This window comes from Vanacampus margaritifer, chromosome 4, assembly GCF_051991255.1.
Source record: "Vanacampus margaritifer isolate UIUO_Vmar chromosome 4, RoL_Vmar_1.0, whole genome shotgun sequence".
NCBI lineage: Eukaryota > Metazoa > Chordata > Actinopteri > Syngnathiformes > Syngnathidae > Vanacampus > Vanacampus margaritifer.
The window spans coordinates 3023114-3045000 of NC_135435.1; the positions used below are offsets into that span (position 1 = coordinate 3023114).

A 21887-nucleotide genomic window follows, 5' to 3' on the forward strand; every position below is an offset into this window, starting at 1 on the left:
AGGCAAGTCATAAGCCAAAAGCTGTGCAAACTCCACTATGTAATTGTTTTTACCTTGTCCTGTGGTCTGCAGGAAGTAAGCTATTGCCAGGGCATGAGTCAGATTGCTGCGCTTTTGCTCATGTACATGAACGAGGAAGACGCCTTCTGGGCTCTGACACAGCTGCTGACCAACCAGAAACACGCCATGCATGGTGAGCTTGTGTTTTGAAGATGACGCATGCTTTTTGAGAGCTTGTGCTCCTAAGAATAGCAAATACTGTAGTCATTTTGCAGTTTGTTGTATGTTGTCTTGAGGTGTGCAGGGCAGTAGAACTTCCTGTTTGGTGGGCCAGTATTGCACTTTCAAACATGGGTCAGTGTCGGACTGCGACTAGCAATTATTTTAATAATATATCAATTATTTGATTTGATTTGATTCAAACGCGTACTAAAAAATATAAATAAACAAAAAAATGTCATATAAAGTGTTCGGTTTGAGAAGGGGCAGAAAGATGCCAAAGCTTTTTGTCGATTAATTGATGAATCAGATTTAAAAACGTTTTAATTTCAATCCCTTTCTTCAAAAACAGGACATTATTTCAAATTGACGGTGCAGAAAATGTACAAACATAAATTAATTATGATTCAGTTATTGGTTTGGTCCATAACATGTCGTAAAATGGGCATAAATATTGATCATTGTTTTCCAAAGTAAAAACACATATTTGATTTTCATTCAACATAAAGATAATCGGTATGCTTTCATGGAGGACTACAGAAATCGTAGAGAATGTACTGTTGAGAAGCTGAAATTCAGAGGATTTGGACAATCAAAAAACTAAAACGATGACTCAATTATCGATTTATTTGATAATTAATTAGTTGTTGATTAATCAATTAATCATTGCACCTCAGTGTAAATTAAAAGTTTCTCTGCTGTCTTTCCCACAACGTCACATCCCCAACGTTACCCCCTGTCTTGCAGGATTTTTTGTTCCTGGGTTCCCCAAACTTCAGCGATTCCAGGCACATCATGATCAGATCATTTCCAAACTTATTCCCAAACTAAAGAAACATATGGTGAGACCTCAGTGTTGCGTAACCTGCGGAACATCTGTAAAACAGTGGAGTATACAATTGTATTTCATTCAAGATTATTGGTTTACCATTCATGTGTTTCTCTGCAGGACAAGGAACAGATGTCTGCTGGCATTTACAGTACTAAATGGTTCTTACAATGTTTCATTGACAGGGTGAGTAAATTGACCAAGATACACACAAGATGGACAATAGTATCCAGACAAACTTAAGAACCCAATCTAAGAGTTGGACTAAACCCCTTATTTTGCCTATAGTCTTACTTCCTTAGTATTATTTTTTTATTTCAATATGTTTGGTACTTTGTGTTTCTACAAAACAGTGTGGCTACAGTTTGAAAGCCTTGTAAGAAAGAGAATTCTAATTTTGAACAAGAAGAGGAATAGTGAGCCTTCAGGCACTATTCAAAGCTAAACTTTTCCAGTGGTCCATTACAAAGTTTCTTCAAAATCACATCAGGCTGGCTGTTTTTTCATTTGTTTGTTTTTCACTTTAAGCAAAACCCAGTGACTTTTTTATGTCTGGAAAATTGCATCAGAAGCAATATGAACTGTTCAGCTAGCCCAAACAAAAATTTAGGCTCACAATCCTGTGGTGGAGGTTTGGCACCATTGGGCCACTGTCAGCACTTCTCTTTCCCACCGAGTTGTCTCTCTGCTTAAATTTGGTCTGCGGGCCTCTAAAACAAAAGTAAACAAATGGCTTTATTTTGGCCAGAAGTAGATCCCACATATTTAATAAGTCTTAGTGATGATAAGATTTTTGCAGACGCCGTTTACTTTGACCCTTCGCCTATGGGATGTTTTCATCCTGGAGGGAGAGAGGCTCCTCACCGCCATGTCTTACGCCATCTTGAAGATACACAAGAGTAAGAGCTCAAACATATTGGCCATTATTATTGTGACCATTTTAACACACTCTTACACATAACAGATTGTTTAATCTTCACTTCTTACTTATTATTCTATCTACCGTATTTAACTCATTCACTCCTAGCCATTTGCACTGAAGCAACCCCCTTTGCTCCCGGCTGTTGTACTGGATCTTGGCTGATTTTGAAGGTCCACGGAATAGTCTGTTCTATTGCTATAAAAACATGGAACCTACCAAAAGAAAGATTAGAGTCTCTTGTTTCATCAGGAAAAAAAGTGTATTTGTATCTGTTTCCATTTTCGCAGCATTTAGCATTAACTAAGTTTCATCAATATTCACATTCCTGGTGAAAACACTAACAAAAAGAGCTTTTTGCAAGATGGCCCTAGCTGTTTTTTGTAATAACAATTGTTTAAGTCACCTCTTCATGTTAGAAGCTACATCAAAGCCTTCTGTATGCTCTTGCATTTAAAAACTTTTTTTTTTAATTGCAGGTTTGTCTTTCCGAGTTAGAGCATTTTATCTAGGAAAAGAAAAAAAAACAAGTCAGCTGAAAGTAATGTTACATATCACTTTGAGGTATCATAAAGAACACAATGTTATTGTACCATTTTGTATGACCTTTTGCGTGAATCTCTGTGTTTGCACAGAGCGTCTCTTGAAGATGTCCTTGGAGGAGCTTCGAGAGTTCCTGTTGGAGCGAATTGCACAGACTTTTTTTTACAGCGACGACATAGTCATTGAACAGCTACAGGCCTCCATGTGTGAACTGAACAAGTTGAAGCTGGATCTTCCTCCCCCAGGTACCTAACAACGCAACTCAATAATGTATGCTTCCTGATTGTGTTTTTTTTTTAGTGCGGCAACAACCAATCCACTGAGCATTAAAGCATCTTATCAACCTAGTAGTGCTTTCGCCATCATACTCAAAGGACAGCACATGACTGGCATACAGGCGCTAGCCATTTTGGTGCCCTAAGCATAAATGCATCCTTGACAGAAATGAATAATGAATTAGTATTTGTCAGTTTTGCTTTATTTTTCCAAAATAACTTTTTATTATTAATGTTTCACAAACTTTGACAAAAATAAGAGATAAATAATAATAATTCTTATTAAACGTATTTATAAACCATTAACAATGGCACCAAATACTCAAATAAAATGAAATACTAATAATTTAAAAAAAAAAATGCCAATGATATCAACAAATAAACATTGAAAAAAGCATTTAATTTCACACAATATAGGCTCCAGAAGAGGACCGAAAATTTACCCGGGAGGAAAACCATCTACGCACTGGGCGTTCCGGGGAGGCCTCGACTTGCCTTTAGCTCCGTGAACGTGGAAGAATTTATTTAATTTCACTCAATATGGGCTCTAGGAGAGGACCGCAAATTTACCGGGGGACGAACCAGCGAGCCCGGCTATGCACTAGGCACTCTCCCCCACCCCCTTCCAGGCGCTCTCTCCTCGACTTGTCTTTAGCTCCGCGTACGTCCAAACAGTTTATTTAATTTCACTCAATATGGGCGAAAGAAGAGGAACGCAAAATGTATGCTTTACAAATGACTTGAGTTGACTTTTATTTTAAATACTACATACTGATATTATAATTACTTTTATTATGATTTTTTACAAGCTTGATTTTTTTTGGGGGGTGCCCCCCCAGGCAACTGATGCCCTAGCGTATGCCGAGCGCCGTGTCTGCTGGCAAAGACACAACCATTCACATTCACATCTTTCGGCAATTTAGACCCTTCAGTGAACCCAAAATAGATCCTTGTTAATTGTGCTGGAGCAACAAGCTGGAGTAGTTACGTGGAAAGACTAACCTGAGGCCACACATATTTGACCTAAACGTTTTTTTGTTTTGAGTGCTAACCAATAGTTTCCATTTAACAGCATTATCTACCTGATTTCTCAGGGAAGCCTGAAGAGTTGCCACGTAAGCCTTTGGGCCAGGAGCTGCCGGTGCTGCTGTGTCCACTAGAGCCATCCAGAGGAAAGTGCTCAGCCAGTGGTTGTGCCAAAGCAGGACTAAGCTTCCACATCATATCCAACCAGCCAGATTCTATATCCCCAGGCCAGAGCCCCTCCAAAAACCTCAATGATCTACGTTCTGTTAATGATGATGAGGTCCTTCTTCCCTCCCCAGAACCCATTATTATCCATAACCATGCTCTGTTCACCTCAGATGACTTCCCACTTACTGGGCCACCACCTTACCAGCCCCCAGAGTGCCAAACACCCAGAACTGCTGATCGGCTCTCACAGTCATACGAGTGGATGGTTGAGATGCAAGCTGACGACTCAGGACTCCCAGATATACACTCTACAGACAACCTCAACCCCTCCGACCATTAGCACTGACGGATCCTCCAACAGGGTCCTGAGGACTCTCTCGGCTCCCATAGTTCTTGCTCAGTCAGAAAGTGAGACAACAGCAGAGATAGCGGAAGACAGTTCCCTAGTCCCGCTGTCGGATTCTCTGTCCTCCAATAACACCCTGAGTCAGGACCACTCCTGAACCCTTGGTGAAAAATGCCCATTGTATGATTGATACCAGCTCATTATTAGTACTCTTCGTCAGAGGTGGCAAATCCAGGTCTACAAAGTAAAAACCCTGCCACAGTTTGGCTTTAGCTTTAGGTGCTAGCTAGTTCCCATGATGCTCGTTTACCTGCTAGGGCGCTAGCTAGCTAACACCAGGGGCTATAGCCAAACTGTGGCAGGGTATTTACTTTCTGAACCTGGATTTGCCAGCTCTTCATGTGCAGTAAATTTTGACAACCTTGTGCACGTGCTTTGCTCTGTGAAAGGGACAGCATCATTCACGTTCTGCTGTGCTACTCCTTAAAGAGTAAAAATACCACTTTTTGTTTTATTTAAAAGTTATTTATCTAGGTGAGCCAGTTGATAACATTTACAGTACCGACATGCCAATATGCAATGTCTTAAGAACTCAGCTCTGTACCGTAAAGCAGAAGGAATACACAGGGTTGACTTCTCAGTGTTACACCAAAGGTTTGCACTTACAGACACTGAAGCTAAGGTAGAAGCTATCCGAACAGAAAACATGTAATCAGTTAACTTCTGATTTGCTTATAAGAAAAAAGATTTTTGCACAGATGCACAACAAAACAATAGAGACGTACCCTGCAGGTCAGTTTTACAGTGTCAGGTTTGCTGCTTAATGATCAGTGGTGGCTTGTCAATAGAGGGCGCTAGAGCTGAGTTAAATTTTTTTTTAAATATTTTAGCAAAAAAAAACACTGCAAAATATGTATATCTATTTGTAGTTTGAGTATGCATTTATTGACGAATAAAGTTGATTTGTTTCTCTGTCTCAAACGATGACACACATACAGCGCCCTCCTTGGCAAAAGATTGATTGATTGATTTTTATTTGGTGATGACAGAACACAATCAAAGTTCCAATCACTCAGTATGGTACTACCGAGAATAAAAACACAATAAAGCCAGAGGGCTTATTTCCATTGTGGTCCTTGAAAGCTCCACCAGCACGCCACAGTTCAAATGTATTAATCATAGGATTATAATCTGTTGTTACTAGGGGTCTTTGAAGAGACCCACTGGTTGTAATGCACTTGCTCTTTTGTGCCAACCTCTAGGATGTAACCTGTGCTTGATATAAATTTGATCATTTGTCTTTAAGAGTCCAAATTTCAAAGTGTTTATTGTCCCATGAAGGTCATTGTAATCAATCAGAGGTTGAGACGAGAGGCTTGAAACTTGGCAGAATTGCAATAAAAAAAACATTTTTTTTTCTCGTGAAAATCTGGTGCTGAGACAGATTGTGGAACTGAGTCAGAAGATAATGTGTCTGGCAATAAATAAATACATTTAAAATGTAATCATTCCAGTTTCAGGACCAATCATTGTTTTCCCAAATACATTGTTTCAAGGAGTTGCGTTGCTTTCTATTGATTGAACATTGTAAAATGGCCTATATTTCTGTTGACACTGCACTCACTTATTAGAAAAATAGAAGAGTTGTGTAATATGATAACTGCAAAAACATCTAGCATTTGTTTTCTGTATTTCTCCCAATCGTAAAAATTTATGTAATGTGGGTATTCACTTTTAATTTATGTTAGGCACTCAGTCTGGCAAGATAAGTTTTTAAAAGTTAGTGATTTGGGTAGGTCTTTGGATACTTAATTTTCATTAATACATATAATTTTAAAAGATAATTTACTACAATCGAAAGTTGTATTCGTCAAAAAATGTCTTCCCATGTGGGAGTTAAAAAAACCTATAGTGAGTCCCCACTGATCCCTCAATATGAGGGAGGAGTGATTGGAGATTAATGATTTATTTGTTCAGTATTTGACATTCCAAAAACACCTTCTTCTCCAACATACAATCTTTTTGAATATTTCCACTCTCAGTATTCATAATGTGTTCATAACAAACTAGGATAATTTCCATATCAAATTGTAAACTTTAGAACCACACTAAGCTTTGTTGTAATTATGTTTCAAGAAGAAAAAAAGTCAAACAGGCATCACTCTTTTGAGACTGATTTAATTTTTTCTAGTCTTGAAATATTTAAAATGGAATAAAAGTTGCAAAACGTTTTCTTGCCATGATACCTTTTTGTACCGATATTAGGCCTTATTTGAAGCAATATTGCTTCCTCTTTGGTCATTATGAGTTAAACACAGGATACAGAATTCGGGGGGGGGGGGATGTTGAACTAAAGACCTCGGGCCATGGTGAGCTGGCTCACTCTTAAAATCGCACCTAGTGAAAATGTTTTCTCACCTTCCTTTTTTTTTGGAGTAATTTATTGTTATACTCTTAGCTCGATTCCATCAGTACTGTACTTGGATTGTTTAATGCATTAAGAACTTGAAATGGTTCATATGCACTATAGTTTTCCCCCCCTCAACATTGCGTATTCCCTCGTAGTTGTAACAAGGATGTTTAGATTAGTAGTGGACAAGTTAGGACCCATAGCAGACCTTTTACCGTTTTTAAGACAGAGAGCAGCGCAGCCTTGTGCTTAAAAATGGTTAAAAGCTCTCATCGTGTGGTTGTTTTAGGTTAAGCATTCTTTTAGTTAAGAAATTGATCTCTGCTGACCATTACAGTCATAGAATTTCCATTTCATAGGATTCAGCGGTATTTAAATTCTAAATCTAAATTATGTAAATTTTGTTTTCATTCGTTTCCTCCTAATAGTCATTAGCCAATACTGAGGAATTGTTTATAACTTCAGATGTGAGTAGAAAACTATTAATTACTTCTTTTTTTTTTTGAGTGCTGTACATTAAAAACCCAAGCACATTTGATTACATTTTGTCTGTAAAACTCTGGCTCGTAAATATTAAAATGTTTGATTACAATCTGTGTGTGGTGGTCTTACCTATATACTGTTGCACAACAGAAATACTGTACCAAGAAAGTGAAATAAGATGAGTGATGGCTGTATTTATTTGAATAGGCCTAATTATGTTAGTGAATTTTAAAGGTGGATTTTGGGTAGAATCATGCACTTTGTGATACCAGCATTGTATTTGGCATACGTGTTCCTTGAAGGTACAGTGTGAATAATTTTATGCCATCTAGTGGTCAACTAATAAAATGCAGCTATTTTAAAGCACATGCACAACATTACCTCAGAGTCAGACAGACCACACTTTGCAAGCCTACCACCAATTACCATGTTTGAACATGGCCACCTAATGTGTATCTATTGGTTTTATTCTGATGTCATTGAGTTAAAGTACTTAATCTGGTTGGCTGCTCATGGCTGATTGATTTCAGTCACAAAATAAGTCATTTAATTGAATAGCCGTATAGCTCCATTCCTTACAATAAAATAAAATTGGTCACATGATTATAAATAACATTTATAAAATATCTTAAATCTATTTAAAAATATACAGTAAAAATATACATGGCTCCAGACTACCCCTAAATGGTGGAATTTTGCCCCTAAAATTGAAGGCAGTGCAACAAAATTTTTCATCTACTCGCCAGAGCAACCAGTAAAAAAATATTTTTTTTGCTTTGTTTATTGACTATATCTATGTACTGTTTTTTGTTTTTTTCTGACCAACTTCTGCTTCACACTTCAGCCCATTTCTCAGTAATATAGTGAAAATGAGTGGTGGGATAAATACAAACTCTATTCCCAAAAAGTTGGGACACTATACAAATTGTGAATAAAAAAATGCAATTATGTGGAAGTGCCAAATTTCAATATTTTATTCAGAATCGAACATAGATGACAGGTCAAAAGTTGAAACTGAGAAAATGTATAATTTTAAGGGGAAAACATGTTTGATTGTAAATTTCATGGTGCCGACAAATCTCAAAAACGTTCAGACAGGTAGCAATAAGAGGCTGGAAAAATAAATTGCAAAAAAAAAACATCTGGAAGACCAGTTACCACTAATGAGGTCCATTGGTAACTTTATTGCAGCATAAAAAGAGCTTCTCAGAGTGGCAGTGTCTCTCAGAAGCGAAGATGGGTAGAGAATCACCAATTCCTCCAATGTTGCGCAGAAAGATGGTGGAGAAATATCAGAAAGGTGTTTACCAGCAAAAAATTGGAAAAAGGTTGAAGTAATCATCATCTACAGTGCATAACTTCATCCAAAGATTCAGAGAATCTGGAACAATCTCTGTGTGTAACGGTCAAGGCCGAAAAATCATACTGGATGCCCATGATCTCCGGGCCTTTAAACAGCACTGCACCGCAAACAGAAATGCTTACTGCAAGGAAAATCACAGAAAGGGCTCAGCAATACTTCCAGAAAACATTGTGGGTGAACACAATCCACTGTACCAGCCGCCTTTGCGAGATGAAACTCTACAGTACAAAGAAGAAGGCATTTCTAAAGCAGACCAAGAAGCGCAGGCGTTTCTCTGGGCCAGGGGTCATTTAAAATTGAGTGTGGTAAAGTGAAAACCTGTTTTGTGGTCAGACGAATCACGATTCGAAGTTCTTTGTAGAAACCTGGGGTGCTATATTATACAGACTAAATAGTACAAGGACAACCCAAGTTGTTATCAGCACTCAGTTTATAAGCCTGCATCTGTGATGGTATAGGGTTGCATGAGTGTGTGTGGCATTGGCAGCTTCCGCATCTGGAAAGGCATCGTCAATGCAGAAAGGTATATTCAGATTCGAGAACAACATATGCTCCCATCCAGGCTTTGTCACTTTCAGAGAAGATCTTGCATTTCTCAACACGATAATGCCAGACCACATGCAGCACCAATTACAACATCATGGCTACGTAGGAAAAGGATCCGGGTATTGAAATGACCAGCCTGCAGTCCACTTCTTTCACTTATAGAGCACATTTGGCGCATCATAAAGGGGAAGGTGCAGCAAAGAAAGCCCAAGACAGTTCAACAGATAGAGACGCGTGTTAGACAAGAATGGGACAGCATTCCTATTTCTAAACTTGAGAAACTTGTCTCCTCGATCCCCAGACGTTTGCAGATTGTTGTAAGAAGAAGGTGGATGGTTGTAAGATGCCTCATAGTGGTGAAAATTGCCTTGTCCCAACTTACTTTTAGATTTGTTGACACCATGGAATTTAAAATGAACATAGTTTTCTCTTAAAATGATACATTTTCTCAGTTTAAACTTCTGACCTGTTCTCTATGTTCTATTCTGAATAAAATATTAAAATTTGGCACTTCCACATAATTGCATTCAGTTTTCATTCACAATTTGTATAGTGTCCCAACTTTTTGGGAATTGGGTTTGTATCTGCTTTGCAAGTCAATTTACATTGCACTCCTAAAATTTCATGTAAGGGTTCACTGTTCTCCTGGTAGCAATGAGGCCTGATATATTAAACATCATTAGAAGTTTCTCTTTGAAATACAGAAAAGTCAGAATTCCGGTTTGGTCTGTAGGTATAAATGTGATTTGTGTACATACAATGATGATGATGACGGTTTATTAATTACAGCAATAACAAAAACAAAATGTAATATAAATCACATAGGCCTATTATTGTTGGTGCCACCGGATGCTACTGTTGGTTGTCCTGTGGTAGTTACCCCAATATACCAGAAGGTGGCGTTGTAGAACAGCTATGCAATTTCAACGGTGCTGCTGGTTTTGGGTCGGTCCGTATGGTCAGCTGGGCATCATAGTGGTTGGCTTGCGCCTGTCACACTTTTCATGCAATATATCTCACAAACGGGACATCTATCAATTTTATTTTTGGTGTCAGCAGAAAAAGGGGGTGATGTACTCTTTTCGGCTTGAAATCAGTTAAACAAAATTTAGACAGCTTGCACAATTGAATAATTAAAGTTGTCAATGTGACATGGGGAGGGGGGAGTTTGGGGTTAATCATGATCTCTGAGTGTGCACGTGTGTGCTGACATTTTACCCATCCCTGCTGTATCTCTTTACTGTATATTGAAAAAATGGTCATAATAGAGACATGTCATAATCCTCTGGCTGTTTAAGATTTATTAATAATGAAAACAAATAATTTTTTCAGCGTAATGGTCTTAAATGTTTTTTTCAAGGTGTGGTTTTAGTGGATGCACAATTGTGCAGATACACAGCAAAAAAACAAAATGAAACAAAACAAATTAAATATCTGTTGTGAGATTGTTATCAGACCGCGCATAGATATGCTGGCATTTCTGGACAGATATCTTTTTGAGTGGTACTGTTTCACATCACAGTCCATCACTTTTTTTCTAAAGACATGTTCAAATTCCCCATATGATCGAATTAAGATTTTCAGTTGAGAGGGGTAAGAAAAACACGGAAGCAGAGGGCGGAGCTGTGCTCTGCGCTTCCCCGTTGCCATGGTGTCTCGACAAATCGGGGCTCCATTTATATGGACTTTTTAGTGTAGTGGTAACGCCAGGTGAAACTACTCTGCGTTGATATAACTACCTCAAATCTGCTGTCCTGAAACCGAAAACGCAGAGTTTCCTCTATGTTTATGTCAACTCGCTGTGGTGAGCAAGATTATTTATGGCTTAAAAGTGCAAATCAGTATTTTGTACTGGATGCTGTAACGGATAGGAATCCAATGAAATTTTTGCAGGACTGGAGTACTGTGGTGCATAGAAGGGGTCCTTGTAATAATGCGAGCAGCAGAGTTCTGGAAAAGTTTTTATTTTTTTTATATCAATATCACACTTGTTTTTTACAGTACAGTTTTAACTCAATTTGATGAATTATTATGAAATTACTGTATCAATGACTAAAAGATGCAGCCATATTTCTATTAGTTTAAAATATTATTTCCACTTTTATGTGAACAAGAGTATGAACAATTGAAAACAAATATTTTATTTTACATTTTATAGTACATTTAGAACATGATCTAAAATTTGTAATTAATCATGAGTTAATTATTGAAGTTATGCAATTAATTACAATTTAAAAAAATAATCGCCATAATATCCAGCTATAGCTTTTGACGAATAGTGTTTTTTAACAACCTCAATGAACAGTAAGGGCCTAATGATGAATATGGATGAATGTGTGTGTGTGTGTGTGTTTGTGTGTAAAAGAGATGTCATTTGCCAGCCCATATTAAGCCTTTTAAAAAGTTTCCTGAGCAATTTTTGGAGAGCCAGGAAGACGCATATATTCAGATGGAGCTGCGGATGTTGGAACAAGCCCTGCATGCCACCTCTGTGGGCAGCATTACAGAACTCAGTAAGTGTGTGCGCGTGCGTGTGTATGTCGCTGCCACCACTGTTGGCTCCTGTGTTTTGTATGTGTTTGTTTAAACTGTGACCAGTGGTAGCATCTTGGGACCCATGGTTATAACCTGCCAGCTCCCCCACTGTTCCATTTCTACAATTCACAACAATGTAGGGCTTGTATCTAGAATAAAACAAGGGCACCTTCACACCATGTTGACTTCATTATCTCATTATAGATTTTTTTAAGACTACCTTTTTCTATTCATTGTTTATTATGCTTGTTATGTTGTTGTTCACTCAGCATTACAACTATGACCCCCCCCCCCCACACACACACACACACCTAACTTGTAAATTATTTTTAAAATTTGACTTCTTCACTGAGCCATCAAGTAGTGTCAATTATAACATTTACAGTATATCGCTAATCCGTGATTTTATCAATGCGTAATGTAGCCACCAAACCACTACCAATTTACACTTGACAATTAATCTAGAGGTTTGGCCAAACACAATTAGCCCCACCCCCACGTTGACAATTTAGCTGAACGTCATTAGAACATTATTATTAAAAGTTGTGGTAACACTGTTAGTGAACATTAATCTGTGCTATAACAGCAGATGTCCTCACCGTCTTGACTTTGACATGATAATTTGTCATCAGTCGTGTCAAAGGTCAAACCTCGGCCAGTTTAGCTGATCATGTCATTGGCTGAGAAACTCAGGCCCTTTCTACACGTAGCCGGGTATTTTAAAAACAAATATTTCCCCCCTCTGTAGAAAAAAAAAAGTCTGTCCACATTGCCTCTTTGTTTAAAATAAAACACAGCCACAAAAATGCACACAAACGGAGAAGTGCGTTTATAAACTAATTTACAAGCCTCTAGGCGGCAGTAGTTAGAGAAATACTGCTCGTCTCGACGTCACTTCCACATTACGTCACGCAAGCACGGACTGTCAGCGCAGACTTTTCTTCTTTTTTTAATAAACCAAACATGTAAACACACAAAGAGTGAGTACATCATAAAGGAGCGTAGAGGATAAAAAACTAAATAAATACAAATACATATATATTTTTAAAAAGCTTCACTTGTCTTTTAACAACTTTATTCATGTAACTTACAATAACAAAACATATTGTGGAAGCTTTTAGGACCTGGGGCGGAGATCGTTGGGGTTTACTGTTTTGACACGTTTTCCTTACACTAAACGTAAAAAGAAAACAACAATAACAAAACGTTTAGTGTCTGAAGCCACAGAAACGAAATCTTTAAGAAGCTAAAATCACCTGTCAGTGGATAAGCAGTACCCAGGCTTCGTGAATTGCTGCAGCCAGCCCAAAAAGGCGCTCTCTGCCCGGCATGCTCTTAAGCATTTCGCCTGCTGGCACGGATCCGTGTCACCTGGAGCGTTCTCCGGCCTGCGGAGCGAGCCCCAGCGCGTCGAAGCCCTGCTTGTCGCTGGAGCGTTCACCGGGTAAAAAATTTGCACTTTTACGCTTCCATGGATGACTTGCAGGGGCACTTACAACTACAAAGAGCGGTCAGTTGCTTCCCCAGGACCCTGGTTTGCTGCACGGGTACCAAGGAGGCAGCCCTCGGCCTTCTGGAGCCCTCCAGGAGGACCTCCAGTAGACCGGGGGATTTTTTTATTTTTTTTTTTCTTTCTGGAGAGCTCAGTATTGTTCATTCGGTAATTTTACCGATTTGACATGTCATCATCATTGCTCTCTTTTAAAAATTATATTTTTTTTAATTAATTTTAATTTTGTATGTGCATGTGCGTGTGTGTGTGTGTGTGTGTGTGTGCATGTGTGCGTGCGTGTGTGAGTGTGTGTATTCATTGGTTCACCTAAAACCTATTAAAAATCCCATACCGTTCACCTAAACCGAATACTTCAGAATCCAGCTAGAGTCATGAAGTTGTCAGGAGACCCGAGGAAGGATCAAATAAAAGAAAGGAAAGTGAAATCCAGCACCGACCAGACATTACCTATTACCCACCGGGTTACCAACCAGAGTCTTACACCAACCCCAGAAACATCTAAATTCCAACAAATTAGGGAGACCTCAAGAGACCAAAGGAGAGACTGAGGAAAGGAAGGAAGGACAGATGAAGCAGAGTGAGATCCACAGACACCAGCCTCCACCGATTCAACGACCAGAGGAAGAAGCAGATTGTGTTTGAGTTACGATGGATGCTGGTGTGGTGGATCTGGCATGCATGAAAATCTCCACCAAAGAGGGGAGCCGTTGACCCCTGCCAGGACAGATCAAGTGCAACACCTCAGGGCCCTCCAGGCCACGGCAGCGCCAAGGGACAACCCCTGGGCCCCGTAGGGGCCACCGGCCGGAGAGCAAACCCAGGAGCCAGTAGCGCAGCAGTAGGCACCCCAACACGACAGGCACCCCACCGGTCCACAGCTTCCGCTCCCCCCACGACCCGCCCGCCATCCACCCCAACCCAGCCCCAACCGCCCCCAGACACCCCCCCAACCAAGCCACCGCCCCCCTGACCCCACCAACCGCCAGCCCCCGACCCCCAAACCCTGGGGACCCCCCGTACCCAGGCATCGGCGCCGAAGAGGGGCCAGACAGCGGAGCGGAGAGGGCACCCGCGCCCACCCCACCTCCCACCGCGTGGAGGGATGGAACACCGGGGGCAGAAGGGGAGATGGGGGCACCAGGGGACGGGCGGCACCCCCGAACCCCAGGCCCAGCGGGGAAAGGCCCCGGTCATCACTCCAGCGTTCTTAGTGAAAGCTAACCCTGTTACTGAGTTCGCCAGCTCGCCGACTGGCGAACTCTACCCCTACACCGTGAATGTGACCCCACTCACACTATACAAGTGTGTGTGTGTGGTGCATTAAAATTGGGAGCAGGTGAGTTACGCAGAGGGAAATTATATCCCCATGCGCCGATCCACCTGCCTCCCAGTCATGTCAGTGAGTGTATGTGGTGCATTAAAAAAATAAATAGGGGGGCACGGTGGCGCGGCGGGACACGGACAAGGGATCGCAGCACTGCTCTATACTGCGGTCTGCCCCAACCGATGGCACCCCACCCTGACACACCTGCCCCCCAGTTGTGTGGTGCATTAAAATTGGAGGGGAGTTGTAGGGCGAAGACGGTGTCTCCACCCAGACCGGGGGATTTCTAAGAATTTACCCGGGCGGTGGTGGTTGCTCTCGGGGAGCAACAAGGGGTACAGACCCCACCACAATGCCTTCAAGGTTGGGGAAAAAGTCAAATAAGTCGACCTACAAAATGCTCAAGGCTTTTTCAGCAGTTTGTATGTCCTCCAAAAAGACATTTTCAGTCTCTAAACACGACTCCATTTGCAACACCGCTTATCCTGTTCAGGATCATGGGGTGGTGGAGTCTATCCCAGCTGCCTTCAGGCGCTACAATCTGAAATGGCCGACAGTCAGTTGAAGGGCACATGGAGATAAACAACCTTTTACGCTCACATGCACACTGTCACTGAGTTGACAGTCAATGTAGTCGGGGGCACAAGCCAGTGTCTTCTTGTGCCGGTCCCATGCACGAATAAATACAGAGGGTTGTGTCAGGAAGGGCATCCAACGTGAAACTTTGGCCAGATCAAACATGCAAATCAAATATATAATAATATTGAATACCGGATCGGTCAGGGCCCGGGTTAATGTGAAACTTTGGCCAGATCAAACATGCGAATCAAATATATAATAATATTGAATACCGGATCGGTCAGGGCCCGGGTTAACAACGACCGCCATCGGTGCTGTTGACCTACAGGGTGCCGGTGGAAACTGGACTACTGTTGGTCAAAGAAGGAGAGGAGGAAGGTGTGTGCTGAGCAGCTTTGGAAAATCGGTCCAAAGAATTAAAGGTAAGCATGGAATTCTTCAGCCAACAGGTAAGTGATCTCCAACGAGACAATGCCGAGTTACACTCTACACTCGTGACTGTTTCAGCCGAGTTAGAAACCGTTAAAAAGGAAAATAAAACGCTAAAAGAAACTGTTCTGGATATTCAATCCCGTAGCATGCGGGAGAATTTAATATTCTCAGGAATATCCGAGAATACCTCTGACAATCCAGAGGTTGAGATAAAAAAAATTATGACGACGTCGTTAAAAATTCCTCAGGAGTCGGTAAATAACATCTCTTTTCACCGGGTACATCGGCTTGGAGCCCCTAGGGGCAACAGACCCCGTCCTATTATCGGCAAGTTTGAGCATTTTAAACAGAAAGAATTTGTTAAAAGTAAAGGACGGGAGCTTAAAGGGACCTCATTTGGAATGAACGACCAATTCCCGAGAGAGATTAATGAGCGGCGAAAGGTACTGTTTCCTATAATGAAACAAAATAGGCAGGAGGGTAAACGGACTGCGATGGTCGTCGATAAACTATACATCGATGGCCAACTATTCCGGAACCCCAACTCCACTCCCTGGCTGTTCTAAATGGCATTGGTGGAACTAAACTTTGTTTGATTATTAGATGTATACATATACTGTATATGTGGTTATAAAACCTTAAATATGAATACTCATTATGTTTAGGCGATATTTTAAATATATTATTAAATACATAACTATATCTAAAGTACTGTATATTTAAACAAAAAATCTCGCTTAGGTTACCAGTTACTGGTGTATTTTTATGTTTAATCCCCCGTTAACTTCCTTTACTTTTACCTCCCTACCTGTTTTTTCACTGTTATATTTACTTACTCGTCACCTCATATTTTACACAAATGACATAAACCACCTAACCACTTTGATTCTATCCTATAACATACTAATATTGACAAATGGCCTATGCAGATATATACACAGGACTGAGTCTATATTGTTTGTATGCATAAATTAGTTCTGGATTCCTGGAATGTTTGTGGCGCTCGCTCAGAAGCAAAAAGAATAAAAACTTTAGACCATCTCTTAAAATTAAAAGCAGATATTTGCCTCCTACAAGAAACCCACCAACAAAAATCTGAAGAAAAATTATTTATTGATAAGAATTTTAGCCAAGCGTACTCTGCCCCTTATAACAGTAGACAAAGAGGAGTCTGTATACTCATACATAAGAATTTACTCTTTACTTTAAATAATACAATAACAGACCCAGAGGGCCGATACATTATTATTCAGGTGACTATATTTAATAAAATATATACACTTGGTAATTTATATGCCCCTAATAATGATGATCCGGCCTTTTTCCATGAATTTTTCTCTCAGCTGTTTGATTTAGCAGCGAACTCTACTATTATTATTGGAGGAGACTTTAACACAGTCTTAAATCCATTAATTGACCGTTCTAATAATACAACATGTAGGCGATTACAATCTACTAAAGTAATAGGGGAATATATGGATGACTTTGGCCTCGTCGACAGCTGGAGACTTAAAAACCCAAATAAGAAGGAATTTACCTTCTTTTCCGCTGTGTACCGGTCTTTTTCAAGAATTGATTATTTTCTTACAAATAACTCTATTGCTGATAAAACTGTTACAAAAATACATCCTATTATTATTAGCGACCATGCACCAGTCTCCCTTTCCCTACAAGTTGATTATACCTTTAAACCACCACCGACATGGCGGTTTAACATCTCACTGCTAAACGACGCCTAGTTTGACAAAATTATAAGAAAAGAGTGGGCAGACTTTTTGGAAATAAATGACTCTCCAGACCTATCGCCATCTCTTCTCTGGGAAACTGGGAAAGCAGTAATTAGAGGTAAAATTCTATCATATTCATCTTATAAAAAGAAACAGGATCAAAAAATCTGAAAAAGACTTGGAAGATAAAATTAAACAACTGACGGATGAGTACGCAATAAACCCAAATAACCAAATATGGACTGACTTACAAAATACAAAAATACAGTTAGACGATATGCTAACTAAAAAGACAGAATTTATAATACAACAATTGAGATATAACAACTTTGAATATAATAACAAATCAGGTAAATTTCTTGCAAACCAACTTCAACGCAATCGGGAAAAGTCTCTTATAACGGCTATTAAAGGGACAACTGGTGAATGCACACAATCACCAGAAGAAATTAATCACATTTTTTATAACTATTATCGTAACCTATACTTAGAAACTAACAAGCCTAACCCTGAGCATATTGCGGCATTCCTCAGTAGCTTAAATATACCTCAGTTAACTACTGAATATAAAGACATGTTAGATGTGCCACTTACTATAAACGAGTTGTACAGTGCTCTAGATAGTATGCCTAATGGCAAAGCACCTGGCCCGGATGGTTATCCGGCTATATTTTTTAAGCACTTCTGGTTAATGCTTGCTCCACTATTCTTAAGAGTAGTAACAGAAATTAAAACTAAGGGTTACATACGCCCACACATGAATACAGCAGCAATTCAACTTTTATTAAAGCCAGAAAAAGACCCCACCCTTCCATCAAGTTACCGTCCGATTTCACTAATTAACACTGATATTAAAATTATCACTAAGGCTTTCACATCTAGACTAGAAACAGTAATCTCGACAATCATTCATAGCGACCAAACAGGCTTTATTAAAGATCGGCACTCTAATAATAATATTAGGAGACTCTTTAACCTTATTAGCATGTCACAGCGGCATGATAAAAAGGCAGTTATTATATCATTGGATGCAGAAAAAGCTTTTGACAAAGTTAACTGGTCCTTCCTCTTTGCTGTTTTAAATAAATTTGGCTTTGGGAAATCATTTATCCACTGGGTATCAGTATTATATGATTCTCCTAAAGCTACAGTTACTACTAATGGGATTATATCTCAGAGCTTTACTTTACAGAGAGGCACAAGACAGGGATGCCCACTATCCCCTTTATTATTTGCAATATTTATTGAGCCACTTGCATTAGCCAGGAAAGAAGGATTCAAGGAATTCACTCTGGGGTAACAGAACATAAAATTAATCTATATGCCGATGACATCTTACTTTATTTAGAAAAGCCGGCTGCTTCGCTAGGGGAAGTATTTAACTTAATAACTAAATTCTCACAGTTATCAGATTATTCTATTAACTGGACAAAATCAACACTTCTACCTATTACAGAAAATTCATGGAACCCTGCAAGCCAGGACCCACACTACTCATTTCCTATAGGTAATTTAAAATACTTAGGCATAAAAATCTCACCTAAATTAACTGATTTAATTCATTTAAACTTTTCTCCACTTCTGGATAACATTATAGTGACTTGGAGCGCTGGAATAATCTTCCTATTTCTCTAATAGGACGAATAGCCACCATTAAAATGAAAGTTTTACCCAAAATAAACTATTTTTTCTCAATGATTCCATTTAAACCTACGGCTAAATGGTTCCAGTTGTTGGACTCAGCCGTTACAAAATTTTACTGGAATAAAAAAAAAGCAAAGATTAGTCTATCTACTCTTCAGAAAAGTAAATCCAAAGGTGGTCTAGAGGCACCAAATTTTATGTACTACTACTGTATATAGCTAACCAGCTACAATATATCGTTCTATGGGCACAGCCCAACAGAGACACTAACTGTTGGCTGGAACTAGAACAGAAGGATTGTAATAACCTCAGACTTCGAGTTTTACTCTTTATTACAACATCGATTAAGCGACATAATTGTTTTAAAAACCCAATGATTTACGCCACCGTGACTGCCTGGTGGAAGGCACTAGAATTGACAAAAGCCCAAGTGGAGCCCTGTGGGCTCTCTCCCCTATGGCAAAACCCCGACTTTCAACTTAACAACCAACCGTTTTATTTAGGTGTGTGGGAGCAGAAAGGAATTACACATCTCCACCATCTCTTCTCAGATAATATGTTTATATCATATACATCCTTGCTCCAAAAATACAATATAAAAAACGGACATTTTTTACATTATCTACAAGTTAAAAATATGATAAAGAAAAAAATTCCAACACTTCGGGGTACGCTCCAACCGCCTGTTTTAGCTAAAGATATTAACAAGCTTTCTCCGACAACAACAAAAAAACTTTCAAAAATATATAAGTTACTTTCATATACTGATAAAATGTCTTTACCCATCTCAAAATGGGAGACAGACTTGTCTATAGCACCGGAATCTGACTTTTGGATTCAAGTTTGTGAAAACGCATTTAAAATGACAAAACACACAAATTTACAACTTATCCAATATAAAATTATTCACAGAACATACATTACTCAATATATGATGAAGAAAATGGGACTCTCAGACTCCGACATTTGTCTACAATGTTTACAAAACACTACAGACACTTAAGTTCATGCTTTATGGTTATGTACTCCGGTTATGTATTTCTGGACTAAAGTCTTAGAAAAACTTTCCGCTATTTTGGACTGTAGGATACCTTTATCTCCAAACTTGTGTTTGCTAGGTGACCTAACAACAACTGACTTACCACATAAACAATTTCAATCTACACTTGTAGCCCTTACTATCGCTAAAAAAACAATTCTTGTTAACTGGAAAAATAAACAAACTCTGAATATCGACCAATGGTCTAACCTCCTCATAAATCACATTTTAATGGAAAAAATATCTGCCTCAAACAAAAACCAAATATCAAAATTTATAGAAACATGGTCTACGTATATAGAATTTTTTAACCTAATTCTGGTTACTTAATTCTGTCTGTTAGTGAGAGCCACTACATCGTGATAACTTACATTGATGTTTCTGCATTTGGCAATTTATTATTATATTATATTATTAGTATGGGATTTTTTTTTAATGGGCTTTAGGTGAACTGATGAATACACACACGCACGCACGCACACGCACGCACGCACATGCTCACCCAAATACAAAAAAAAAAAATATATATATATATATATATATATATATATGTGTGGATATGTATATATATGTATATATATTTAAAAAAAAAAAGAGAGAGAAAGAAAAAAAATGAGAAAAAAAAAACATTTTTTTTTTTATTTATTTATTTTTTTAAAAAGGAGAGCAATGATAATGTCAAATCAAATGAACAATACTGAGCTCTCCTGGGAAAAAAAAAAAAGGAAAATCGGTCCACAATTGTGAGGATGACGGTGTTACCTTCTGAAGGAGGGAGACCCGTGACAAAGTCTACAGCGATGTGCGACCAGGGACGGCTGGAAACAGGAAGTGGACATAGCAGACCAGAGACAGGTTTGGAGGAGGACTTACTCCGTGCGCACACTGTACAAGCCGAAACGAAGGCCCAATACTGTAATTACGTTAGGCTGGGGACAGCCTGCGTGAAAAGAATGCACAGGGGTGTATCTTATTGTCCACTTCGACTCACTGTGACAGCACAGCGCCCATACCCATATCTGAGGCGTCCACCTCAACAATGAATTGTCGAGTCGTGTCAGGGTGGACGAGGACGGGAGCTGAAACAAAACGCTTCTTCAGTTCCCTGTGTCAGCTCTGCTGGACCATTGGAAGGAATTTAGGGTGGACATGAAGGCTGTGAAAGGGGCTGCAAGTGCGACTGTAGTTTTTTATGAATCTTCGATAGAAATTTGCGAAACCGAGAAAACGCTGCAATTGCTTACGGGAGCAGGGCGTGGGTCAATCAAAAAGTCACTTTAGCTGGGTCCATTTGAAGCTCCCCTTGGGCAATGACATATCCCATAAAGGTCGTCTTGGGGACATGGAAGTCACACTTCTTGGGTTTGACGTAGAGCTTGTTCTCAAGAAGCAGCTGGAGCACTTGCTGCATGTAATGCTCATGTTCAGCCTGGGAACTAGAAAACACAAGAATATCGTCGTCGGTATATGAAAGCGAACACGCCTTTCATGTCCCTCAAGACATCATTGACAAATGCCTGGATGACTTTGCAGGGGCATTTGTGAGACCAAACGGCATGACCAGGTATTCATAATGGCCGCGGTGGGTGTTGAAGGCAGTTTTCCACTCGTTCCCCTGAGGACTAGGTGGTAAGCTTGGCAAAGGTCCAACTTGGTGAAGACAGTGGCACCATGGAGAGGGGTGAAAGCAGAATCAATAAGAGGCAATGGGTACCTGTTGTAATGCTGTCAAGTCCTCTGTAGTCCACAGAAGGATGCAGTGCAGTGTCTTGTCCTTTTTGTCCACAAAAAAGAAGCCTGCCTCTACAGGCTTAGACGATGGCGTTCCCGCTGAGAAATATTAAATAGCCGACCTCTGGGGAGGGGTGCACCAAGCTTGAGGTCAGTGGCGCAATTATATGGTCTAAGTGGGGGCAAGGACATGGCGCGATGTTTACTGAAAAAAGGGGTAAGATCATGATAACAGT

The 21887-nt window shown here is 39.6% G+C and overlaps 1 protein-coding gene across 4 annotated transcripts in view; it reads left to right on the forward strand.

The window, feature by feature from the left end:
- Positions 1 to 7327, forward strand: part of LOC144050439 (USP6 N-terminal-like protein) — a 36640-nt gene extending 29313 nt beyond the window's left edge. For all 4 annotated transcript variants that reach the window (XM_077563674.1, XM_077563676.1, XM_077563677.1 and 1 more), the window contains 6 exons: positions 73 to 193; positions 967 to 1061; positions 1169 to 1234; positions 1848 to 1947; positions 2603 to 2755; positions 3880 to 7327. In XM_077563674.1, the coding sequence (XP_077419800.1) occupies positions 73 to 193; positions 967 to 1061; positions 1169 to 1234; positions 1848 to 1947; positions 2603 to 2755; positions 3880 to 4319 (975 nt within the window). In that variant the 3' untranslated portion in view covers positions 4320 to 7327. The remainder of the gene's footprint in view (positions 1 to 72; positions 194 to 966; positions 1062 to 1168; positions 1235 to 1847; positions 1948 to 2602; positions 2756 to 3879) is intronic.
- Positions 7328 to 21887: the final 14560 nt, after the last annotated feature.